The sequence below is a fragment of the Vulpes vulpes genome, chromosome 4, assembly GCF_048418805.1.
Source record: "Vulpes vulpes isolate BD-2025 chromosome 4, VulVul3, whole genome shotgun sequence".
In the NCBI taxonomy this organism is placed as follows: domain Eukaryota; kingdom Metazoa; phylum Chordata; class Mammalia; order Carnivora; family Canidae; genus Vulpes; species Vulpes vulpes.
The window spans coordinates 73,850,870-73,878,329 of record NC_132783.1 but is presented as its reverse complement, the minus strand read 5'-3'; the positions used below and the strand labels follow the sequence as shown (position 1 = coordinate 73,878,329).

Genomic DNA, 27,460 nt, shown 5'->3' with positions numbered 1-27,460 from the left:
TTTTGCTTTAGAGATTAGTCTGTGATGAAGATTTTTCTGGTTCGTAGGGAAAAAAGAATTAAAATCCAATTTTGAGATTTGTTTTAAAGCTAAATTGATTCAATTTAAAATTTTACATCATATTCTTAGATTATGCTCTTCCCACTCTTTTTAGTACTTAAATGTCATTTCAAGTGTGTGATGGAAGACATCATTTTTTCTTCAAATTTTTTCGATGTCAGTTACAGTTTGGAATTCAGTTACAAGGAACAATAACCCATTAAAATAGGTCTAGCAAAAGGTTGGCAGTAGGTAGTCATGAGCCCTTATGAAGGTTCAGTGGTGTCACCAAAGACTCAGGCTCCTTCTAAAGCTCTGCTCCTCCATCCTTAGCATGATACTTCCTCAATTCATGATAGACAGGCAAGGCAATTCAAGGCATCACATTCAAGTTCCAGGCAGAAAAAGTAAAGGGAAGGGCATTTATTCATAATGCTTAGTTGACTAAGAATTTGGCAGAAGGATCCCTCCCTAGTAGATGTCCTTTTATATTTCATTAGACAGAACTGGGTCATGTAATGCCCTTCAGACCACTCACTGACCAGGGGACATCACAGCTGGAGAGCTGTTTCAAAACAAATCCCTATCATGTGATACCTCTGCTCTAACCTTCAGTGGACTCTCCGTTGTGCTTGGGGTAAAAGCCAAAGTCTACCCTGGCTCTATACCATCCAACCTTCACTGGTGTATTCTCTGTTGATCTTTCCCTCACTCATTCTTACCCTCATTCATCCTATTCCAAACACCCTGCCTGGCCTCTTTGCTGCTCTTCGAATGCACCCAGCATGCCTCCTCCTAAAGGCTTCTATGCTTGAAGCGACCTCTGCTTCCAGATGCCAGGGTGACTCACTCCCCTTTCACTGAGGCTGTCTCTAGCCACCCCATGTAAAGAAACCACCATCCTCCACACCTTGGCCTGCCCCTTCCTACCTCATTGTGCTCAATTTTTCTCCCTAGCTCACCATCTGGCATACTGTATTTGCTTATGTATATAGTTAACTGTTTCCTCTCACTAGAATATAAGCTTCTCAAGGGCAGGGGCTTGGTCTGTTTTGTTCACTGCTGTATCCCTAATGCTTAGGATGGTGCCTGACTCATAGTAGATGTTTGATGACACATAGAATCAATGGATCAATGAATCCATTGGTCTTGAGTCTCATGATTCACCCTTAGGCTAGAAGTAAAGGCCTACCCTTCCTAAGGTCAAGATCTTCCTAGATCTCCTCTCTAACTGAAGGAGTCTGACTCTTGGGATGGTAGAAAACGCTGACAGGTAGGTAACAGGTAGTGTCTGCTACAAGGCTCTTACTTAGGAAATTGAAGTATTGAAAACCAAATTTGGTTCCACAGTATGTATGTATGTATGTATGTATTTATTTATTTATATTTAAAAAAAATTTTTAAATTTAAATTCAATTTGCCAACATATAGTGTAACACCCAGTGCTCATCCCATTAAGTGCCTTCCTTAATGCCTGTGACCTAGTCTATTTAAAAACAAACAAACACCAAAACTATAGTATCTAGAAATCTTCCTGGGCACTGACACTATTGCCTTCCCCTAGCTTGCTTCTGCCCTGCTCCACCTACAGAGCTGCTGACCTTAATCCTCACCCCTGCTGGGTTGGGTGACCCTTCTGGGACACTTCTTAGCCATCCACCTTCTCTGCCTTGAACCCTGACAGTCTCCACTTCCCAGGGCTGCCCTGTGGGTAGCTCTTTTCTCCACTCTCTAATCCCCCCAGCTGTTGAAAATGAGACCCAAACAAATAAACCAGTTTTTTTTTTGTCTGAACTATACATTTCTAAGAAGCCAACCAACACTAAACTCTAATAACTACATCACTCAAAATTGAAACAAAATCTATTAGATACATCAAAACAAAATATACTAGAAGCCATGTATGAAATGTTTTATTGCCTGTGTCTTCAGAATTTCCGAAAGATAAAGTCTCACTCTACTTGTTACTAATTTGAATCAAGATTTTAGTCCTCAGTCATTGATCGCCTTTGGAAATGTAATTAGATTCAAAATAACATTTTCCAAATTGTTGTTTTAACTCTCACAAATTGTTTCTTGCCTCTGAAGTTTACCTCTCTGCCTCCACTCCTCCCCACCCCAACCCAGATGTTACAAACTTGTGTGAGGGCTTCACCTCTATTATTAATCTAAGATTGTTTTTTTTTTTAGCAATATGATGACCAAATGTTAGGAAATTGGTAGCATTATGCCTAATTCTGTGTTGCACAATTCAGAGAGTGGATGTGTATATACAGTGTGTAAAATAGCCAGTGGGGTTGTGGGTGGGAGACAGGGGAAGGAAGGCAGATCCCCCCCGCCCCCCATCTCTGGTGTGCACAGAACATCTGTTCCTTTATGTTAAATGGAAAATCAGGCTCACCACAGCACGATAAACCAACTTCTGAGGTATAATTGGGTATTTAATATTCAAAAGAAATAAAATGCTCTGTAAAAGCAATTTTCTCTTGGTAAGTGGGACTTCCCTTTTGAAATTTTGTATAGGATTAAATAACATTTATCGCTATTTCGACACTGGATTTCAAAACAAACCTAAAAGTGTTTTATACTGATTTGGTCTTAAGATGATAAAGAGACTGATGGCCCCGTTGAGGAGATATGATGTGTAAATTTTCACAGAGTAAGGTGATGTCACCACCATTGAATGGAATGTCTCCAACCCCTTGGTCTATTTCCTGCATGTATGCGTAGACATGTGTGCCGAACATACATTCCATTTGGTTAAATATCCATACAGTGCTGAAGAACTGATTGGGGCAATACTATCTGGGATTTATGGAATGACAGATCTTTTTCTTTTCTTTTTTTTTTTTTTTTTAAAGTAGGCTTCACACTGGGTGTGGAGCCCAATGTGGGGCTTGAACTCACAACCCTGAGATCAAGACCTGAGTTGAGATCAAGAGTTGGACACTGGGGGGATCCCTGGGTGGCGCAGCGGTTTGGCGCCTGCCTTTGCCCAGGGCGCGATCCTGGAGACCTAGGATCGAGTCCCACGTCGGGCTCCCGGTGCATGGAGCCTGCTTCTCCCTCTGCTGTGTCTCTGCCTCTCTCTCTATCTCTCTGTGACTATCATAAATTAAAAAAAAAAAAAAAAAGAGTTGGACACTGGGGATGCCTGGGTGGCTCAATGGTTGAGCATCTGCTTTTGGCTCAGGTTGTGATCCTGCGGGTCTGGGGATTGAGTCCCGCATCGGGCTCCCCATAGGGAACCTCCTTCTCCCTCTGCATGTGTCCCTGACTCTTTCTCTGTGTCTCTCATGAATAAATAAATAAAACCTTAAAAAAAAAAAAAAGAGTTGGACATGTAACTGACTGAGTCACCGGTCAACCCATGTTGCCCCATGGAGTTACAAATCTTAACAGAACTTCCATTAATGGTGTGGAATTCAGAGGAAGGGAGATCCCTTTTGTTCAGAGTGGTAAATTAAGGTGAGTACTTTTATCCCAATATATATTAAATTGAAATAATTTTTTTTTCTTTGTGCTGGGTGTTCCACTTCACTGACTGCAGCAAGTTGAATATCCAGTTAGGTTAGCACCGCCAAAGAACACTCTGTCTTCTAAATAAATACTTGGGTTCATCAACAAAAGGTTGAAACTTTCCAATAAAAGCAAATACAAAGACATACTTTAAATAAGCTGCATGAGCCCTCCCATAGTTTCCTATGTCAGACTCCCAGAGAAAGCCCATTATTCCTCCAAATGAGTTTTCTGATCACTTAAACAAATAGAGCGTTCTGTTCCTCTCATTACTTGTCATAATGAATATTCTTAAATTAATGTACCACACAGTTAATATGTATGACACTGTTGTTTTCTTACAGATTTGCTGTCAAACTTTGAAATAAACAGGTCCATAGTCAGAGAATAGATCTATATGGTTTCAAATATTTCCAAAGCTTATTTCTATTCCTTCCACTGTAATTTCTGAAAGAATAACAGAAGCATAATAAGGGCTTCCTTTCTTGAATATAACTTCCTGAATCTACTGAGAAATATAGGAGACTACAAACACTAAGCCTCAAAACTGAAATCTTCCAGTATAGGACACTAAAAATGCTAAGCCTCAAAACTGAAATCTTCCAACATTTATCAACAAATATTAGCTTCTCCATCATGCTCAAAAGTGGCTTTAAATAGACATTAGAATTTTCCATTGCTATCAATGTGGTTTATAGAAGTGAGAAGATGGAAAAGAGATGGGAATCTCCTTCATTCCTAAAGGGCAATATATATTTTTTTTTTTTGGCAAGATGCTTTCTAAGATGAAATTCAAGATGTGTATACATATAGGTCCATTCCAAGTTAATATGAACATTAGGACATGTTTTAGAAATATGTAAGTTTTTAAGAGGAGGACTTAAGTGAATGTGTATTTATTAAATAAAAGATACTAAGAGATAAAGTGATTTTTTTAAAGAAGTATAGGTATTAAGTTCAGGATGATCAGTAGTCTGACACAGGTTATCCTCTCATGATAGGACGTGTCTCAGGGGAAATTTTCTGTCCTCAACTTTAACCTCCCTAGGTAAGGTCTGTTCCCTCACTTTCTCCATTTCATTTTCTGAACTTTACTGTACTATTCAGTGGAGGCTTCGTAATGCAGATTTTCACAATAATTATAGTAAATGAGTATGAATGGGTCCTAGAAGACTCAAAGGAAGATCAAGAGAGCTTTAGTCTTAAAAAGAAATGAGTATTGTCAAAACAACACAACTCAGGAAAGCACTAAATGAACTTGTAACGTTAAAAACATAGCTTTTTTGGTGAACTCACTGGGAGGAAAAAAAGAGCTAAATGTATCCCTAGAAAATGGGTTGTTAACTAAAAGGCAGTTAATTTTAGGGGAACATTTTCCAAACGTGATGACTCTGATCATTCAGTATTAAAATCAGGTGTTTTTTTGGCAATAATTAGAAAACTGGGTCAGTTGTCAATTTCACAATGGGTCAAAATTAAAAGGCCTCGCTTTTCAGCCTTTTTCATACCCATTGGAGATATTCATAACATAATAGAATAATCCATTTTAATCTGTACAGAATCTTGGAAAAGTCCTACTTTATCTACTCTCCCTGCTTCCCAACCCACTCCCTGTTTATCTCCTGATGAGAGAATAGAGAGGCCAGAGAGCTTGTGGAAGGCCACCAGCGGAGTTGGAAGTAGCCTAGGATCCAGCATAGGAACCAAGAGTTCACTTGCTTCTGACTTTGCTCAGGAAGTTCTCACCATTTCAACTTTCTAAAACACAGTCATCGTCTTACCAATTCTTGGAAAGTTTTGTGGAAGCTTTCACCTCACCTTGCCTCTGCCACTCCTTTGTAAGACCACGATACACAATGCTCAGGACACCTGTCTGCTACATAGTAATCGCTGATTTCCTTTTCCTCCTTCATTAGACTGGGAGGACAGGTATTGCGCATCTGACTTTCTGTATCTTCAGTGCCTACATGATACCCAGAAATATTAGGAGCTTACTGATCTATGTATTTAAAAGTTTCATTCAATAGTTATAGTCTCCTCCTTTCTTCTTTTTTTTTTTAATAGTCTTCTTATTTCTAAGACTACATTTTCCCCTATACATTCTATGCTTAGGCAATATAAACATTTATTTTTAAGATTTTATTTTTTAAGCAATCTCTACACCCAACATGGGGCTTGAACTCCTAGCCCCGAGGTCAAGAGTCTACACCAACTGGGCCAGCCAGGTGTCCCATGTAAACATTTATTTTTATTATTGCACCAAACATTTGGACTTTTTGTTGCATATTTGTCTTGCTTGTCTATATAACATCCATTTTCATTGTCAGTTAGCATCATTGGGAAATAGTGTGTGGTTGTGTCGGGTGGACTCTACCTTCAGCTCCAGTGGTCTCAGGAGACCTGGTCACTATCTCATGTCTTTGGCTGGAGAAATTGTATAGAACTCAAGAAGATGAATCTCACTAAATCCTAGAACGCTTTGGGAACTCTTTTGGAGGAAATTCTCCTTAAGGTAAAACTGGCATCAGTAAATTTGATGTTAGTTTATACCTGTCTGGGGCCACTACCTAGAGCCTGAGAGTGCAGCCAAATCTGAGGGAAAAAGAGTTGTGGGGAAAAACAGATAAACATTTGATAGTATCCCTCATTATTTTGAACCTAACCATACCTAGAATCAGTATTATCAATTACAATGCCTTTGGCTACATATAACAAAACATTGCAATAGAAGTGATCATTGCATTTCAGCTAACAAAGAGTTCAGGGGTAGATTGTTCCAGATTTGCCCCACATCTCTTGCGTAACCATGGCAGCATCACATCCTTACGCAGCCATGACTAAAAATAGCAAAGAAAAGTCCTTTTGGGGGTTCCAAGTTGACTTTTAGTATTTCATTGGCCAGGATTAGGTCACATGCCCATACCCTAGCTACAAGGGAAGTTGGGAAGCTGGGTAGGTCACTTTTGACCTGCCCAGTGAGAGATGGGCCTTTCTGTCAAGAGAAAGAATGGTTTGGGGTGGGATGTTGGGGACAGGGGGTGACCATTAGTAGGGTCTACTACACTGATTTTCCAAGTACCTGAGGAAAAATAGTTCATTTTTTTAAGCTACTTTGAATCAGCTTCTGTCCTTTGCAACCAATTATGCCCAATAAAATATTTCATTTTAAAAAATTATTTTTATAAATCTTAAAATATTTAAGAGAAATTTCTTATAGATAAGTGTGCTATTACCAAAGAAATAAAAATTATAAAGATTGTTCAGTTTTAGAATATGGGTTTGCTGTCCATATCTTCATGTAGGTGACTCAGACATTGCCATGTGTTAAGTAGACCACTCACGCATTTACTGAGAAGATAACTGAGCTGATATTTCACAAATAGAGTTTTGGGACAATTTCAGCATAAGATCAGTTAATATTTCATAGGGTTCTTCATCTTTATCTTGTTTTCAATTGTTGAGATAAAAATATTTTCAGAATTTAAGATTACTGGGCTCTTTCATCCACCACACATTCTGTAAATGCATGTCATTCCATTGCTCACTGTTTAAAAATTTTTTTACAGAAAAAGACCAAAGAGCATAGACACATAAAAGCTGAACTCAGATGACTGGCAGAATTGGGACTCAGAAATGTTCTTCTCTTCGCACGCACAAAAAAACTAGGCTGCTTTCAGTAAAAATTTTATTTCTTTAGTGCATTTTTTGGTGATTAACTTTTTAAGGCTTGAATCATTTGCAAATTAGATATTCTTTCCAATTTTTTCTAAATGATGTTGCTTTATTTTTTCAAAAACCAGGACAGATGGCTTGTTTATTTTCAAATTTAATTATAGCTGTACATATGAGGAGCCAAATTGTTATTGCTTTTTGTATTAATTTTCTCAAAAAATTTCAGGCACTTTAGTAAATACTAAATTTCCTCAGCTTTCATAATGGGTTCTGGAAATAGGTATCAGAAGGACAGCTGGACTAATTAGGAATGAGTATTATTTAAGAAATGAGCTTTGTACCCCAACCATGATGTAGAGAGATATCAAATTCTTCTGAGTATAACTGTAGATTAGTGAATAAAACTATAATCTGATCAGGGAACTAAGATAAAGGCCAATCCTAACTGTAGTTTAGAAGTCTCTCTAAAGTCATTCCAATATTTTTTAAATCTATGGTGTAATTCAAATTATATGTTAGACATAATATTTTTTTAGTGCAATCAGTACTAAAATATGAAGATGATAAAAATAGACAAATTGAGAAAAGTTGGGGATAAAATCAAGCTTGAATGCGACCAGGCCTCCAGAGCTTCTCAACCTTAGCACTATTGACAATTTATCCAGATAATTCTTTGTTGGGGGAATGGGATTGACCCACTTCCTGTAGGATGTTTAACAGCATCCCTTGCCTCTTCCCACTAGACGCCGATAGAACTCTCCTTCATTGTGACAACCAAAAATGTTTCCAGGCATTGACAAATGTCCTCTGCGGTCAAAACTGCCTGGATTGAGAACTATTAGTCTAGATCCTACTCCAATTTACAAATTCAGAGGACAGAAGAATGGGACATGCAATCAACAAACCTACACTGTGGGAAGTTATGCAGATCAACTGATCTACTTTCTTTTCTGCAAATAAATTGTAGGAAAGAGTAAAAAAGAGATTAAAAGAGACTGAAAAAGAGGCACCTGGGTGGCTCAGTTGTTGAGCATCTGACTTCGGCTTGGGTCATGATCTCGGGGTCCTGGGATTGATTGGGCCCTGTGTCCTCTGGCTTCCTGCTCTGCTGGGAGTCTGATTCTACCCCTCCCCCCTGCTCATGAAGTCTCTCTCTCAAATAAATAAAATCTTAAAAAAAAAAAAAGACTCAAGAAGTGTATCAATCAATTTCAATATATGGATCATATTTTGACCTTGATTCATACAAAGTATAAAAATATTATGCTGTGATAAGAGAACTATGAATTTGCTGGCTGGATATTTTATGACAGTAAGGAATTATTTAAATTATAGGATTGTGGTTATGTTCCTATGTCTTTTATAGAGCCTACTGAAATATTTTCAGAAGAGGTGATATGCTGTTTGGTATCTGCTTCCAATTCATCAGGGCTGGAGCTGGAAGGAGGGAGCAACTTAGATAAAGCAAGATTGATTATGATTTGATAGTGTTGAACCCAGGTGATGGATTCATGAGAATTCATTAAATTATTCTTCTTACTTAGAATAATGTTTAATATATGCCATAATGAATTTTAGAATATTTAAACATCTTTTTTTATTAAACAATTTTAGCTTCATACACCATCCTTATACTAGCAGCTTAATTTTTTTTACTGAATGATTTATTAGTTACTAAGTTTATTGTCAAGAGAAAAACACAATGCATTTGCTTTAATCTACATTTGGCAGCTCTATTGGTCAACTTAAGTATTGTTAAGTCGCTATCTTATATTAAGTAGAGCAAAATCTGACACAATGCCCAATATAGTAGTTTTCAGGTGGTGGCCTTTACCGATCCGAGAGATCCACAGAAGTACTTTCAGAAATATTTGATTCAAATATCACTGTTTTAACATTTCCAATTATTTTTAAAAACTGCCATTAAAAAAACTCAATTTGAATATCTACCTATGTATTACCACATGTGCATGTTAATTTGATTTTCCTAAGATTAAGAGTGAAGTTATTTCTTAACACTGTTTTGTTGAATAAAAAACACCCTGAGAGTACAAGGTGAGTGGTTGAAAAGCAGTATAATTTCCATTACTAGTTTATGTGAATCCAAATTTTTTCATTGTTTTCTAGCTCATGCCCAAGACATGGGTGTTTAAAGTACTTTATGACTGCAACTTGCAATCAATACCCAATATTAATATTTTGTTTATTGTTATTTTGTATCAATATAATACTATAGAAATGTTTGTAAATGTAATAAAATAATTTTATGCTAATCAAGTCGAATTGTTTATACATTTGAAAACAAATGGTGGTGTTAGAGCAAGAAGTTTGAACATCAATGTCCATGTGGACATGGAATTGTCAAAGCAATCAGCTTTGAACAAACATACCAGGTGTATCTGAGGCAGGACCACATCTGGTGGTGAAGGAATGAAGGAGGAATGAAGCCTTATACATTAGACATTTTAGTCCATCTTAGAGCCCTATCAGGCCAAGAATTACATCTGGTTTGGTCACAACCATGTGCCCAGACTATTACTAAGGTAATGGAAGCTTTAGTTCTCACCTGAATCTTTATTAGCTCCTACCAAGACACTCTAAATTCAAACTTTAAAAATATCAGTCAGGATACCTGGAGAGAAGAGAAGTCAACTCAGGAAGATTGAAGAGATTATAATGAAGGGCCTTCTCCCTGAGATATGAGCTGAGAGAAGGGAAACGACCAGCCATAGTGAGGTACCTAAGGTCTAGCAACAGGGGAAGCCATTGGTGTCCCTATGCCTAGAAGGGTAAAGAGAAGAAGTGATACTACTGAAACCCAAAGGTAGTTGGAGTCTTGAAGTAGGCATACAGCAACGACTCAAAGCAGGAAGGAATGAGGAAGAAACACAGACCCCTCTAGTCCCCCATGCTTCAACTACTACCAGTGCCTCCTTCTGGCTGAACCAACCAGAGGCCAGCAGCAAAGGAGCTTGGGAGATGCGGGTCACAGGGGTCAGCCTCCACAACACAGCCCAGGATAAGGGCAGTTCACAGATGAACAATGAATAATCAGAAACTGCCCTTTTCCCTCAAATTGGCAAAATGAATATTTAAAATCCTCAGGCTAATGATGTCATGGATTAAATAACAAAAGAATGAAATCAAGTAAATCCTTCAATCTTGGATGACACTTGGGTGACCCACAGGAATTAAAAGAAATCCTTGTTTCAGCTTCTTCTTAAAGATTCTGTTTATGTGAACAGGGTGTACATACTTCTAATAAGTTCAACATTTTCATCTTGTGGTGATCTGTTGATTCAGCTTTGTTCTCTCCCTGGGGTGGCCATCTTGTACAGTGTGACTTGTACAGTGTGGCTCCAGCAACTTCTACTTTCAGTGGCATCTGCTGAGATGGCTACTATCTTGTCTGCTCCTTAATGACAGGTTCCCACCAGTTGCTGAGTGAGGATGTGCCCTCACTGCAAGGCCCTTCAGGTCCACTTCTTTCTGCAACCCCAGTGCCACTCTCGAGGCATGCAGGGATCCACATGCTGCTCCCAAGCTATGTTGGGTTCTGGGAGGGCTAGCAAGGACCTGTCCCTCTGGGCATGGAAGGGGGTGCGGGGATCCTCTCCACTCCTACAAAGAGGTGAGGGAAACTGTTGATCCCTTTTCCAGCACATTTACTTATTGAGACAAGCATCCCTTCTCTGAGGCCTCACTGCTTCTCCAATCTCTATCCAGGAGTGAGTCCTAGGTCATCCTGATCTTGGAGCCTGATCTGGGGTTTCCTTCTTTCAGGGACACATAGTTTCTAAGCTCTCTTAACTTCTCCTCATACTTTTCACCTCCCCTAACCAGTTGAATCTTACCAAGTTTGAGAGTGGTGTCTGTGGTAGAAACTAGAGTTTTGACATTTTTTTTTCTTTATAGCAAAAAAACATATGGCTCTAACCCTATCAGACACAGGCTCTCCTATTGTACTTCTCTTCTCTTCTATCACAAGGGGAAAGGTAGTGTAGTAGGCTCTAGAGTCAAACAGACCTGGTTTAAGTCCCAGCCAGGTTGGCCATTTATTAGTTGTGTGAATTAAGCAAGTTACTTAATTTGTGAGTCTTCTTCCCTTCCTCTCATGTATTCACCTGCCTCAGAGCTGTGAGGATCAAATAAGATAGAACATACATCACCCTAAATATCATCACTGCAGAATGAAAATGCCCAAGTAAATATTAGCTGCACCTGCTGTTATTATTATATGTAAAGTCTCTAATTCATACTTTATATCATGGAGCTACTGAAAAGATTAAGTAGTACCCAAGCAAACAGACTTCAATTCCATTTTTAAGTGGGGAGAATATTTAGAAGGCATAGAAAACAAAAAAAAATGGAATGCTTTCATAAGCACATTATTTAGTTAGTATACTAAGGTCCATAGAAATAATTTAAGAGTAGGTATGTAAGCTATGAAATCAAAGCCATTGGGAAGATACATACTACTTCTCAGTAATGTACGTAAGAAAGGAATTGGCTCCAATTAAGTTAAATGATAAATTTAACATTAAGAATAATTGGTTAGAATTTTCAAGAATTGTGTTTTCAGGTTAATAATTCTGTTTATCTTAATTCTGCAGTTATTTTCACATTTTTCCATTTTAATGTTCACCTGTAACTTAGCAATTGCTAAATGAAGTGGTAAATTCTATAAATATATAGAGAGAATGACATTTCTCAAATACAGTAACCATAGAAGAGCTTAACCCCTTGTCATAAATCTACCATCTCTTCGACATGCCTATGAGTCAAAGACTTAATTCTTAAGAATTAAGACTTATTCTTAATCGATATTTCAGATTCTTATTCTTTACTATAGCTTGCAGGTAACATGTTTCTTGCTGATATTATATCTTCTGCTAAAAGATAAGTCAAATAATTTGATTCTTAATCTCTTGGGTTCTAGCTTAAATTAATAAGAGATTTGTATAGCAAACATAGAATCACAAAAATTGAAACCAGGGTACAAAATAATTAAAAAATGAAAGATGTTTATGTACCCTTTTATACTTTTAGCTAAACATCTTGAAAATAATTTTCCCCTAATCAATAGTTTAATGAGAGGAATGTTTGTGCTCTGAAGTCAAATATCATTAATTGTAGAATAAATCAATTTTCATAAAATATATTAGAAGTAGAACTAATAAAATTACTGCAGTATTATCACATTAGTATACAATAATTAAAGAGAAAATGAGCACATCAAATTTAAAGGATGAAAACATGATTTATAATATCCATAAGGATTAACAACTTACAGGAGAATCACTTATTTATACAGTTTTGGTTTATTAAAAAATAGAAGTGTGAAATGACTAAGACTTATTGCTGACTGACCTATTTTAGAAAAAAGCAAGTTGATTATTAGGAAAGCAATTGAGAGCCAAGAGAAATAATCTATCCTAATTGATCATTAATTAATTTTGACTGGTTATTCGTGCTAGACATTTGTATGAAATTATTAATATCGAAAGTACTTCAATAATTTAGCCAAGTATTTGACATGTTATTTTAATGATACATGAAAGATATCTTGTTAGCATTCTAGAATGAATAACTTTATTCATACCATCATAAATATGATGATCATAATAACAGTTTTAAATTTGTAGTCTCATTTTTTAAATTAATTACCATGGCATCAGACTGACATTTTACCTAGTGTTGTATAACCCTTTGATATTAATCTTGTTAATTTAAGTTTTGAAATGTAGCCACAGAAATAAATAATGATGATCCTAAAAAATTATTTAATGTTACAAAGTATATGAGAGTATTGAGGCTGAGGGTGGAGGTGGCAAGGCTTTTTGTTGTATTTTTCATCTGAAAAATTAGAGATATTATATTCAACAGATGAAATTGTACGTTTGATTATACTTCCAACTTTTGTCCAAAAAACCTGCAAATAAATTCAACAGCATTGAGGCTGACTCTTGGCTTTAGACAGGAAAATGTGACTCTTATTCAAGAGCTTTATCTTAAAAGCTAGATCTTGGTTTATATATGAAGAGAAAAGTTGCTGCTACTACAAAGAAGAAATAAAATTACTTTCTCAGTGGACGAAGGACTATATTTATTCTGTGGTGGGCACAGCTATAGCATAGTGTAATCAAGGAAGCACTTCATTTAAAAGACATTGCAACTGTCACAACCACTGAGCCCCTGGTTGATTACTGTCTTGTCTTATCCAAACTATGACAATTGGATCTTGGAGGCAGGAAAACAAGTAGCTTGGTAGGATCTTCAGTGCTGAGCATCTTTTCTTTTTGTCCTAGCAAGATAAACATATGGAGATGGCCTTTGGGGAGATCATGTATTGCAACCTGGATGAACTCTTGCCAATACTGTAAGCAGTATTGAAATGATGGAAAAAATAAATATTGCGGTAGTTCATCATTAACAATCAATTCAGGTCCTGAAGTAAATGTTGTCATGGAAAAGGCCACATCAGAAAACAACTGTGTGAATTTTTTTATCATATGTTGGAATTGTATATCATGCCATATAGTATTATCAATGTTTATACAAATACATAAGAAATAAAAGCTGGAAAGTTATCATATTGCCAAAGATGTTTTAGAAGGGATTATCAGGGATGCCTGGGCGGCTCCGTGGTTGGGCGCCTGCCTTCCGCTCAGGTCGTGATTCCGGGATCCGGGAGTGAATCCCACACCGGGCTCCCTGCCAGGAGCCTGCTTCTCCCTCTGCCTGTGTTTCTGCCTCTCTCTCAGTCTGTGTCTCTCATGAATAAATAAATAAATCTTTTTTTAAAAAAGAAGAGATTATCAGTATACCCCAGTAGTATATTAAAGGTACTTAATAAGCAGTAAATTCTTTTGTTATTTTTATGTTTTATAATGATTACATTGTTTCTACTCTCTTCTACAAAACTGCAGAATAGAACTAGGTAGATATTCTCTAAAGCTTGTTCTAATTTCTAAAATTTTAATGATTAAATCTTCTTTGCTCTGAAAATTCTATAATACATTTTGCCAATAGTCATAAAATTCTGACCTGATTAAACCATAAAGAAGCCATCAGCCCAGACATTTTTTTGCTAACATTGCTTACAATAGATTTAATTCTATACCTTAGAAAAATATAGCATAGCATCTGCCTTGTACACTTGGTGATAATTACTAAACCATTCTCGTATTCAAAATATAACCAGTAAAATTTCTTTTAACAAATCTAATCTGTCATTCATTAAAATGAATTTTCTGGGACAATCAAAATTTTTTCAGGCGAAATATCTTGTTGAGTAATAAAAAGGTGGTTAAATGCTTAATCAATAATTTGTTTCCTCTAATGAGTTAAGATCTAGGAAAAAATCAATAAGATACATTAAGAGCATTTTAAGTATTTTTTTACTTCTACAGATACTTTCAACTTACACAACTCATTTTTGTTAACACTGCATTATGTTAAAAAGCAATTTATGATAATCCAGATTTCCATAGCCATTCTTGTAATTTTATTAATTTTATGAATTTGAAGCACAGCTAATAGAGCCAAATTTAGTTTTCGTCAATATGTCCAAAAGTGGAAACTAATTACAACTTAGATAATAAAATACATATAATTTTGTATGTAATTTCTATTATTAGCCTGATCATAAGAAAGTATTAAGCAAGGAAGCAAGGTAGAATTCAATTAAATAAAAACTATACAGAAAAATGAGATATTGGGCATTGGGAGGAAAATTCTTTCAGCAGGGAGATCACCAGTTTTCTTTTCTATTTAATATGAGTATCTTTCCCTAGGTACAGCATTTTTTTTGTTTTTAGATTTTATTTGTTTATTCATGAGAGACACAGAGAGAGAGAGAGAGAGAGAGAGAGGCAGAGACACAGGCAGAGGGAGAAACAAGCTCCGTGCAGGGAGCCCGATGTGGGACTCGATCCCCGGTCTCCAGGATCATACCCCGGGCTGAAGGTGGCACTAAACCACTGGGCCACTGGGGCTGCCCCTAGGTACAGCATTTTAAAAGAATATTTTCATTAGACACTTTTAAAATATGAATCCAGTATATGATTAGTATGTGAATTCTTCAAAGTATTTAGTGTTACACATTAAGGAAGACACATTAAACTTGCAGGTAAAATCTCAGAATTTATTTATACCATGTTAGGGAGAAGGAGAGACATTGTTATCACAACATTCACAAAACAAAGAATTGAAACTCCAAATGATGAAGAGATTGTTAGGACATAAAAAAATAAAGATGTATATCTGATGACTATATCCTCAAACCTACATAAGTATCCTTTCAAGAAGTCAGAACCATGGTATTTGAGTCACAAGTGACAAGTTTTGTTTGTTTGTTTGGTTTTTTTTTTGGTGACAAAGTTTCTTATTGATACTATACACTATCTTATACTTTATGTATTTCAGCTGAAGAATTTAGTGCATGTTTTATAAATGAATGGTTTCTGCAAGTAATAAAGAAATGGTTTGAATAAATGAAATTATCTTCATGGCAGAGTTAACAAATGGAAAATAATTAGAGCAGTGGTCATCAATAAGTAAGCTTTCATCTAGCATTAGCTATTATTTAACACTTAATTGGAGCATAACTAGTCAGGAAAGCTTATACAGCTCAAAATGAATTCTAAATCTTTTAGATTTCCCATTGAAAACTGGAAAGGACAGAGATAAGTAATCCAATCCAGTGTCTTACATGTAAGAAGGAGCTCAGATTTTCGTGTATAATTATTCATTACACATCATCATCATTATTGTGATAGCACCAGTCAACACAGCACTTTACAGAATTAAATGGAGCCTGCCCTACCTGCCTGGCCATTCATAATTCAGCAAATGACAAGCCAAAAACAACAATCCTGTAAGACCTGGAGTTCCTTCTCATGAACAATTTTAGTGTTCAGTTGATGGTCTTTGTGAACTAGTGTACAGCTGCCAAATTGGCTCAAAAACTCTGGAAAGTGGTCACAGGATGTTTTCCTGCCTTTCATTTTCAGAAAATAACAGGAAGGGTATTTTTATAAGACTTTATGATTTATTCTTTCTAATGTGGCACTCTTGATGGAAGACCAGGGTCAACTCCAACAACTCGAAATTTTGTGGTGAGGAAATGGCTGAAGAAGTTTGGAAATAAAGCAGTCTAATAGGCTTGGCTCTGGAACTTACAGTAAGCAAGCCAACTTCATGATCACCTTGATATCACATACACAAAAAATATAATTTTTAAGGCCACAAAATAAACTTTTTTTCTTCCAAAATTACCTTGGGTTTTATTTTTCTTAGTTTTAATTCTTTAACTTACAATAACATTTCAAAAGCATTAAAGACTTTTTAAAGAAGTTTATGCTTGCAAAATAAAGTGTGTGTAGCTATTTAGATATTTTATTTTATTTTTTATTTATTTTTTATTTTTTTATTGGAGTTCAATTTGCCAACATATAGCATAACACCCAGCACTCATCCTGCCAAGTGCCCCCCTCAGTGTGCATCACCCAGTCACCCCAACCCCCCACCCACCTCCCTTTCCACTACCCCTTGTTCATGTCCCAGAGTTAGGTATATTTAGATATTTTAGATGGACATGTCACTACTTCATGCTGAAATGGTCAAGTCTTCATTACACTATTAACTGATTTACTTCTCAGGTTTTCATAACTTCCTTAACATCTTCTTCTTGGGGTTGGCCTTATATTGATTGGAATAAACCAATTCAATGTTGTTAATGATACTACTGGGATATATTTGCACCTCCTTTACATTTTTCAGACACCTTCACAAATGTTGGATACCAAAACCAAGCCTGTGCAGCAGACAGGGGAAGAATGATCAGTCCTACGTGACAGGTGAAGGAACTTGGGTTTAGAGACACCAAGCAACTCGGCATGTGGATACTAGGTGGCAGGTCTAAGGCTATACTTTAAATCCTGTCTCTCGGTTTTGTACTTGCATAAGTCAGGGTGGCCTACATGATTCTGTAGCAACAAACAATTGCCTCCAGAGGCTCAAAACAGCAAAGACATATCTCTTGCTCTTAACACATGTCTATCACAAGATATCTGGGGCTCTCTTTAGTTCTGTCCCTCTGCAACCCAGGATATTGTACCATCCACTACCTGGAAAGTTGCTTGTCCCTGGGACAGAGGGAAACAAAATTGTAGCAAATTGCACACTTGCTCTTAACGTTACTATACAGACACTTCTATTCATGGTTCATCAGCCAAAGCATGCCTCACAGTCATGGCTAACTGCAAGTGGGCAAACCTATGAGGAAATGAACCAGATTAGAAGTATTCTGTGAATGTCACCGATTACATTAGTCCTTCAAGGTACCAAGTATTCAATCCATTCTCCTTCCTATAGGCAATACATATTCACCCTCCCTGAAGAAGAAAAACCAAAAAGTGACATTTAGGGAGGAGGGCAAACACAAAGAACAGGATCTATGGATGAGACTACAGTGTAGTCCCTACATCACAGAGAAATGTGCTTCATGTCTGCTGTGGTTCCTCTTGAACCAAAAAAAACCCTTTAAACTAAAAGGGCAAGTCATCTGCTTGCCAAACATCCAGTATACGCTGGTGAAACATGTTCAGGGCAACTTCCAAAAAAGAAAAGAGAAGAATGCGAGACACAACACTTTTGTCTATAGCAAGTGTGAAATCCCAGGGGGCAGGTATTTTAAGAATCCTCTATCCCAAAGGGAGAGAAAAGGTTTTTCCAATTTATTTATTCTCCATTGCTGTTTGTTCTATCTTCTGAAAAATTTCATCTTTGTACAAAGGTGAACAATGGTAACCTTACTGGGACCCTGAACAACTTTTTTCAGGTGGTAGGAGAAAAACAAAGATAATATAGCAATTTTCCCTTAAAACCAAATGTGTGCAGTTTAAGACTGCAGTGCAGAATATTATATACTTCTTATATTTTTGGTATTTAAAATACTCTTTCCTCTGGACTTCTGTATCAGCAATATGGCAGGCTTCATGAACTGTGGTTCCTCTTATTATTGAACAGGTTTGTGTAAAACATAAATTTTCCATAAAGTATAACTTTTGTAGCATTGCTAAAATCTCAGGAAAGAAGAAATATCTTTTAAGGAACTAAAACAACCAAAAGAACCCCAAAATAAACAAAACAACCAGGAGCTGAAACTGGAGCTATAAGCTATACCGGCACACATGCTATGCACATACACATGTGGTTTTGTTCTGCCAGTGGCAACTAGAAGGACCTGCACCTGAGATTTTGATATTAAACCTAGGAATTTGGGCTAAATGGTCTCCCATTTCTAGGACCTTATGGATCCCAGCAAAAGCTTATGCAAATCTTCTTTGGAAGAAAGTTGAGATTAGCTACCTTCGAAAGTTCAATGTAAGGTTACAGAACACAAGGAAACAAGTCACCATGAGTAAATGTCAGTGGAAACATAAATTAGTATCCTCAAAAACCACAAATATTAGAATGACCAGATACAGAATGTCAATTATGAAAAATATTGAAATAAATTAAAAATAGAATCAGATGAATGCTCAGGCAACAAAAGATTACCCAAAGTGACAAGGAAGATATAAAACAGTAACAAAAGTAGACCTCTTATAAATGAAAAATATAATTGTTGAAAGAAAGAAACTCAGTGGTTAAATTTAAGGGAAAATTAGACTCAGATAAATAAATAGGAAGATGGAAAAAATACTCAGAATACAGCCACAAAGAGGCACGAAACTGGAGAATATAAAACAGTGGTTAAGAGATGAAGAAATAGGATAAGATTTAACTTACATCTAATTGTAGTCCCTAATTGACAGGACAGAGAGAACACAGGAGAGGCAATTTTTAAAGAGTTAATGCTTATAAATGAAGGCCATAAATCCAAAGTAACAAGATGTATATGTAGTGAGATAAAGAAGTGGTTAAACATTAGAAACATTTCCTTTAAAATCAGGAAGAAGACAAGCATGTTCACTTTCTCAGTTCCCATTTAACACTGTATGAGCTGCTTGTCCTAGCCACTGCAGTAGGTCAGGTAAGAATAATAAGAATTAGAAAAGAAAGAAACAAAATTGTTAAAATTCACACTTAGTTGTCTACATGGAATACCACCCCCTGCCCTCTGCAAACTTGCCATTTATTAGAAATAATAAGAGAATTTAAGTTATCAAGGATCAACTGGTATTTGGATATAATACCAACTAAAGCAAATCGGGGTTATTTTTATACACTAGCCACAAACAGAAGACATATTTTAAAGCAATTATTTACAGCAGCAAGAAGAGATATAAGGAATCCAAAAATATATGGAACAAAAGATACGTAAAACCTCTATGGAAAAGGTACAAAGCTTTTACTGAAAGACATTAAGGAAGATCTACATTTGCAACATACATGATGTTCATGGATAGGAAACGCTCATGTAAGTTTCTTCTAAAGTCAATACAATTCTGATAAAAAATTCCAACAGGCTTCTTTGTTGTTTCTTCAGAACTTGAGAAGTCAATTCAAAATTTTACCTGAGAGAGCAAAGGACCAGTAAGATCCAAGATAGAGAAAGAAGAAACCAAAGGTGAATATCTAGAAAGAGAACATCTCCAGAACAAAAGCAGGAAGAGAAGAATTTGTCCTCAGCCTAATTGATGGTACTATGCCATCATAGTACCATAGTACCATATGAAGAAAAAAAAAGTTACTGGAGAAGGAGTTGAGTCTGTCTGGGAAACAAGAGTGGATAGGAGGGGCTGTGAGGGATGGTGGGAAGTGGAGGCAGCAGAATCAGAGAAAAATTGGAGGAAGTGAAGTGAGTCTGCAAGCATGTCTCTCTGTCAGACATAGACATAGCCAGGTTTTGCAGTGTGATGTTGTTAGATATCTAAATCAGCAGTTTTCCAAAATATTTGTTCAAAATTCCTAAAAGAATTAATTTTTTTTTGCCTTTTAATGTATTCTTAAGGTGGAATTTGTTATGTTTTAGCATATATTTAAATAGTTACAAGGGATGTAATTGCTGGTGTACTGAAAATAATTATAATTTACAATTTAAATCATTATATTTACCAAGTGTATCTAATGGAATCCCAAATGTTAAAGATTTGATATTTAGCCACCATCAAAAAGACATGAACCACTTTATCTCTAAATGGGAAATTTTACAAGTTCCTTTTCCTACTTGAACTTCTATTTTTATTCCACTTTCTCCATCGACTTTTATGCTTACATAAAATATTTTTGTGCTTGAGGTCTTCATTGCTCATCCTATCATGTTTCTCTTCAACAAGCATATAAATATAAATTGGAATTTTATACATTTTTACATTTCATGTGACTGTAAGATTCAATGGTCAAGAGTTTTCTTTTGGTTTTCATTATTAAAATTGTTAGTAGTAGACAATTAATAACAAAATAAGCATATTACAAATTATAACAGAAGAATACTAAACATTGAAAATAAAATTTCCCTGGAAATGAATCTCATAACAAGATAGATGATCCCTTTTTTCCTCCAATTAGTTAATGTATCCACGAGCAAATATTAATGATAGAATGAGATAGTTCTTTTTTTTAAAGGTTTTATTTATTTATTCATGAGAGACACAGAGAGGCACAGACATAGGCAGAAGGAGAAGCAGGCTCCCTGTGGGGAGCCTGATGTGGAACTCGATCCCAGGACCCCTGAGCCCAAGGCAGATGCTCAGCCACTGAGCCACCCAGGCATCCCTAGAATGAGAGTTCTTAACATCAAGTCTACATGTGCTATGTAAGCCCCTGGTTCCTTGACTGTGGCAGCGTCAACACCAATGAATTTAATTGTCCCTTTGGCCCCCAGATGGTTTTTATACCATAGAGCAATGCTGTAGTAGGGATGGCTAACAGTGATACCTTTTCTTTTGTCAAGTGGGAAAAGGTGGCTGAGAAAGGGGGACCAATGTGAGGCCCGGAGAGCAGGCACCTTAGGGGGATCAATTTTATTTTATTTATTTTATTTTATTTTATTTTATTTTATTTTATTTTATTTTATTTATTTTATTTTATTATTTTATTTTATTTTATTTTATTTTATTTTATTTTATTATTTTATTTTATTATTTTATTTTATTTTATTTTATTTTATTTTATTTTATTTTATTTTATTTTATTTTATTTTATTTTATTTTATTTTATTTTATTTTTTTAGGGGGATCAATTTTAAGATGAGGAATGCAAGTCGAAGATCTTAACAATGATTCCTTTAAAAACCTATAAAACTTTGAAAGGTTTTTTGTGCCAAAGTTTGAGGACCACTGATTCAAGTCATGTAACTAATTCCTCTGGCTGATTTGCTTTCTCAGTAAGGAGCCCTCTGATTTTAATGTCATTTGGATGTCCTCAGGCCTATGGGTAATACACAGGTCGCATTAACAGTAACAGTTCAAACTGCACTTCACTTCGTCCTCACCTGCTGACAAACCTCTCATCCTTTGCAAATTCTACCTACTTCACCTGCCATCCAAGCTCCCAAGCAATGGCTCTTCTTAAGTTTTCACAGATAAATCCACATGGCCAGTTTTCATCTCTCACCGGGCAAAGGCACCAATGCATCACAGCTGTACTTTCACACTTTCACATACTACAATGTACTGGAAATGAATCACATGTAAGTCAAATTTTGGAAGCCAAAAAAATGTATTGTTGTTTTGCTAAGTAAGCATCTTTTAAAATACCGCACATTCTCAGCATTGTTTAACTTGCACAAGAATATTTCAAATATCTTAGAATGATTCCTCTTATGACATATTTGAAGCTCACGAAAGATTATATGCAATATATATATGTTACTAGTAAACATTAAAACGAAAATCCAGGAACCCCTTACTTAGTTTAAAAACTAAAACATTACTAGCAGCATTTGCGTGCTCTGTTTCCATCCCATCCCCTTGCCTTTCTCCCAGAGACAGTCACTATTTTGAGTTTTGCTCTTAGCACCCTCTTCCATTTTAAATAGAAGCTTTTTATCACACGTACATATTCCTAAACAATAGATTGTTTAGGTTTTTCTTATTCAGCTTTGGAAAACTTTCATATTATATGTACTCCTCTGTAACTTGATTTCTTCATTCAATATTTTCAAGATTCAGCTAATAATGTTACATACATCTATGGTTTACTTATTTTTACTGACATATTTTATTGGGTACACCATCACAATTTCTTTACTCCATTGTCCTGAAATGAACATTTGGATTGCTTTATATTTTTGCTATTACAAACATGTTGGTGGTACACATTTATAAGAATTTCCCTAAGTATATACCTACCTGAGGATGGAATGGCTTGGTGTACCAAATTTTTTCAAAGTAATTGCACAAATTTACATCACCTCCATCAGTGTATAATACCCTTTTGACTTGTAAATTCACCAGTCTTTAGTATTATCAAACTTCTTAATATATATACCGATATGAGTAACTATAAAATATTGTCTTGTTGGGCTCTTAATCTGTAAATTGCAAATTTGCAAATTTACAGATTAAAATTGATAATAAAGTTGAGCAACGTTTCATGTTTTATTTGCCATTTGGGTTTTATCTCCCACAATATGTCTACCATAACATTTGACCAATTTCCAGTTGGATTTTTATTGATTTGTAGTTCTTTATAATATAATCTAGGTACTAATTATTTTTCGGTGGTGGGTAGATCTTGAATATAACCAACTCTATTCACATAAGCTTGTCTCATTCACATAAGCTTGTCTCATTCAGTTCTCAGGTATTGTACATCTGCCCATAGATGCTGATGTTTCCTTCCTACAGTAACAGTGCCTCAAGTTTGTGTGGATAACTAGTTTACAAAGCACTCTCACAAATCTTATCTCATTTGAGTCTCCCAACAACTTTTTAAAAACTAGCTGGGTATTATTATAGTTGTTTTATAGATAAGGACACTGAGTGGCTTGCCCAAGGTCATAGAGCTAATACGTCCTCAGATTCTGTATTCCATATCCTCTTTATGATTATATGATGCTTCTGCTGTTTGTAGATTACCGCCTCATCATTTAAGCAAATGCTGTACTTCTGCTTAGCATCTTTACTTCAGTGTCCTTTCTTTCTTCCCCCTCTTTTTGTATATAATTCAAAATATAGCTCTAGTATATGAAGTTCATTTTAAATGCATTACCTACAAGATAACAGATGAATAAAGGAAGCACTGAGAATTTTTAAGAGAGTCTAGGAGGATATTAGAAACCACAACAGTTATCTGCTCCCGGACAAACCACATTTTTAAACATAATGGGTCTATTATGTAAGAGACCTGATTAAGTTCAGTATTTTCCTTTCTTTTGGCCTTTGAGAGATTTAAAAAGATGAATGCAGGGATTAAGAGAAGAAAAATTTGCTTTGATAGTTATTAGTATTATCTAAATTGGCTGCCCTATGTCAAATACTGATTTTATATTTACTAATTATTAAATATTATCTATTTGTTATATTAGACATAACAAATACTTACAACTAGTCTTATATGTTGAACCTATCATGGGAAGTAATATTGGTAGAACAGTAATCCCATCATTCACCTTTCATTTGAAGCTTTTACACCTGGACTATTGGGTGGGCATCCATTGACTGTGGGAGCCCAAGGAAGGTGTTAGCAGCTCTCAAATGAGAGATGCCCAAATGCTATTTTTCAAAGAGCTGAAACAGTAAAAGTTTATACTTCTTACTTTCTGGGAGTGGTTAAGTTCATTCATTCATCCATCCATTCATTCTTAAGCTAACCAAACTACTCATGTGAAATCTTTAACCTTTTGGTAGTTTCCATTTCTTTTTATGTACACCACATACACCAGAGAAACCTATGTTTGATGTAACTACCAGAAGGACCTGGGGATAAATAAGGAAACAACATTTCTGCTCTGAGGTATTTTAATCACCATATAATAGTTCTATCTTAAGCACTTCCTGGACACAACCCTTGATGAATAATAAAGAGATAGGACTACATCATATCTTCTCCAAAGAGAAAAGTCTTTAATAGCAACTGTCAATTCCACAGATAATTACTAAATATGGTTTTTCTAGATCTCTTTCTTCAAGTATTATAAATAAATGCATCTCCAGTTAGTATTTACTCATCAAACATTTCTACAACCGTGTCCAATTTAAAACTGGTTGGCTTGCCTCTGTTTCCATGAAGTGATGACTTGTATAAGTATTTTGCTTTGAGTCTGAGAGCTGTGTGTGTTATATGAAAAATAATATATGTCTGATGATGTGCTCCCTGTGTGTATTTCTTTTATGAGTCAGGGACTCTATAAGGCTCATGCAGCTCACTTTGAGTAGGGATAATTATACCACAAAGTGGTGAGCATAAGAGAGAGGTGTGCATTGGGGGAAGGGTACTTATTGACTTTGGAATTCAGATCTATGTTTGGAGAGAATGAGGTGAACTCATTGTGTTGGTAATTTTGAGCTGTATGTATTTTATAGTTGTGTGTAAGGATATGGGTCATTTCTAATGACCCATACATTCCTAATGTAAGGGAACGGTCATTCCTAGCTGGGCAGCTTCTAGTATCATCTATTCCAGAGGGCCTCAAAGAAGCAAATTACCTATTTGAGAGGATGGGCACTCTTCATATTTTCAGAAGTAAATCTCCAAGCCAACTGCCTAAAAAAGAGCCTTGTGGATAATGTGACCATACAATTTAATACTCACTTTGGACAGGTGCAAGACTGGTGGGACACTGGGACAACAAACCTAAGCAAGGAATGTCTCAGGCAAAAATAATAATAATAATAATAATAATAATAATAATAATAATATATATATATATATACACACACACACACACACACACACACACACCCAATTATGGAAGGAAAAGTGCCTAAAGCCTTCTATGAGGTGATGGTGGGAGAGAGATGATTTGGTTCATTTTGCACTGTGGAGAAAAGAATGTCAGAAGTCAAGAGAAGAGTCCTGGGCAGCCCGGGTGGCTCAGCGGTTTAACGCCGCCTTCAGCCCAGGGCATGATCCTGGAGACCCGGGATTGAGTCCCATGTTGGGTTCCCTGCGTGGAGCCTGCTTCTCCCTCTGCCTGTGTCTCTGCCTCTCTCTCTCTCTGTGTCTCTCATTAATAAATAAATATAATCTTTAAAAAAAGAGACAGAGAGGAGTCCTGTTGTCTTTTCAAGGATAAGTCAGGATAGGCCAGGACACGGGATTGTAAGAACCTTACAAAGGGGCTGAAATCTTCAGCACTTTAGTTTTTAAAGATTCCATACCTTCCCATTATGATTAATAATAAAACCCTTTAAGGAGTCTTTGTTTCGGTTTTTAGGGACAGCCAAAAATGGGGCTCTGGGAAAAGACTACTTCACCCTGCCATCACCTTGGATGATGGTCCAAGGCGGCTCGGTGGGGAAGGAGTAACGAGGCAGTGTTTTGCAAGGAGAGAGTAGACCACTTTCAAGAAAGAAGTCTTCGCCAGAACAGACCACTTGGGCGTGTGTGGCGGGGGATCTGCAATCACAGAGCAACTCACACCTGTGAAACGCCAACGGCATCTCACCTGCCGGACTGGCCCTGGCCGAGGGACCCCGGCCGACCCGGCCGTGCGCGCCGGGACCGGGCCGCAGGCACCTGCTGCCACGTGGGTCCGCGCGCCGCCCGAGAGCCCGCGGGGGGCAGCCCGCCTGGGGCCGCGCGGCGCCTGCACCGCGACGCGGGGAGAACGCGCTCCGCGCCGGGGACGCGCCTCGCACGCCACCAGCACAGACCCCGCGGGGTCGGGCGCTCCCCGCGCCGCCCTGCCCACTCGGGTCGCGGGCCCGCCCACACCCCAGCCGCGGCCTTAAGCCGGCCGCCGCTCCCCGCTCCCCGCTCCCCGCTCCCCGCTCCGCCGCCGCTCCCCGCTCCGACCCCCGCGCGTGCGCCCTGCGGCTGGAAGCCCCCGCGCCCCTCCCCCCGCGGCCCGACTTGGTACGGCCCGCACGGCGGTTGGCGTCCTCCGCGGCCCGGCGAGCGGCGGGCTTTTCAAATCTCACCTTCGGCGGAGTGGCGGCGGCCCCGGCGGCGGCGCTGGACATGGACGGGCCGAGCGGGAGGGGCCCCGAGCCGCGCCTGGCGGGCCTTCCCGCCCAGCAGGTGAGTCTGGCCTGGTGGTCGAGGCCCCGTGTCTCGCCTTCAGCCGCGGCCGGAAACAGGGAAGGACCGCGAGGCCGCCCTTGCGAGGCTCCGCGGGGCCCGAGGCCTCCTCAGCCCCCTCGGCCCCGACCTCTCCCGGAGGAGGCCCGAAGGGAGAGCGCTGGAGCCCGCCGGCGCGGCCCGGCGCACCTGCCCGCAGCTCCCGCCGCCCTCCGGGGCTCGGACCCCCCAACCCCGAGGCGATGCGGGGGGCGGGGGCACAGAGGCTCCGGCCTCCCCGAGCCGCGCGCCCGACGGGAACGCGAGCCCTGGAGCCGAGAGGGCGGGGTCGGAGGAGCGGCCCGCCGCCCGGGAACCTCAGGAAAAGTTGCTCTGATGGACGCGTCTTGAGTTGGATAAGCCATGTAAAGCGTGTGTTAGAGACCCTCTTACTTCACGGAGACCAACATTTTTTCCCCCTTAGGGAAACCAGTTCTTAAAATGTTATATTTGCCCCTTAACCATAACTTTAGAGTCTTAACAGAAAACTGCTGTCATCAAGCTGGATCTTCACTTCTATTCTAACCTCCACCTTCTCTTACCTAATTCTGAGAAAGATTAAACCCTGTGAAAATGCCAGTTTTGTAGGTCAAAATTGGTAGGCTATTAGCAAGTTTATATGCTCCAGCCTATTACCTTTGCTTAGAAACCTATTATCTTTTTTTTTTTTTTTTGAGACCTCAAGTAGATACAAAATTGTTAGGAAATCTTCAATGATACTGAGAAAAATAAAGCAAGACATTGAGTCGTTATGCAGAGAAGTCTAACTCCTTTATTAGTAATGCTGTTTTTGAAATGCCGGCATTTTCAAAAATTTCAGACATTCTGATGTAAGATACTTTTTTTTTTTTTTTTTTTTAAGATTTTATTTATTTTTTCATGAGAGACACAGAGAGAGAGAGAGAGAGGCAGAGACACAGGCAGAGGGAGACGCAGGCTCCATGCAGGGAGCCTGATGCAGGACTCGATCCTGGGACTCCAGGATCTTGCCCTGGACCGAAGGCAGGCACCAAACCGCTGAGTCCCCCCCCCGGGCTGCCTAAGATACTTCTTT

The 27,460-nt window shown here is 37.9% G+C and overlaps 1 protein-coding gene across 4 annotated transcripts in view; it reads left to right on the top strand.

Moving 5' to 3' along the window:
• RTKN2 (rhotekin 2) overlaps positions 1–27,460 on the top strand; it is a 139,078-nt gene that overhangs the window by 40,302 nt on the left and 71,316 nt on the right. Inside the window, exon 1 of one of the 4 annotated variants that reach the window (XM_026013581.2) lies at positions 25,958–26,367. The exons of 1 other annotated variant lie outside the window; for it this stretch is intronic. In XM_026013581.2, the coding sequence (XP_025869366.2) occupies positions 26,308–26,367 (60 nt within the window). In that variant the 5' untranslated portion in view covers positions 25,958–26,307. Of the gene's footprint in view, positions 1–25,957; positions 26,368–27,460 lie in introns of those variants that run through there. 2 more of the 4 variants (XM_072756127.1, XM_072756128.1) reach the window with 2 other exon arrangements.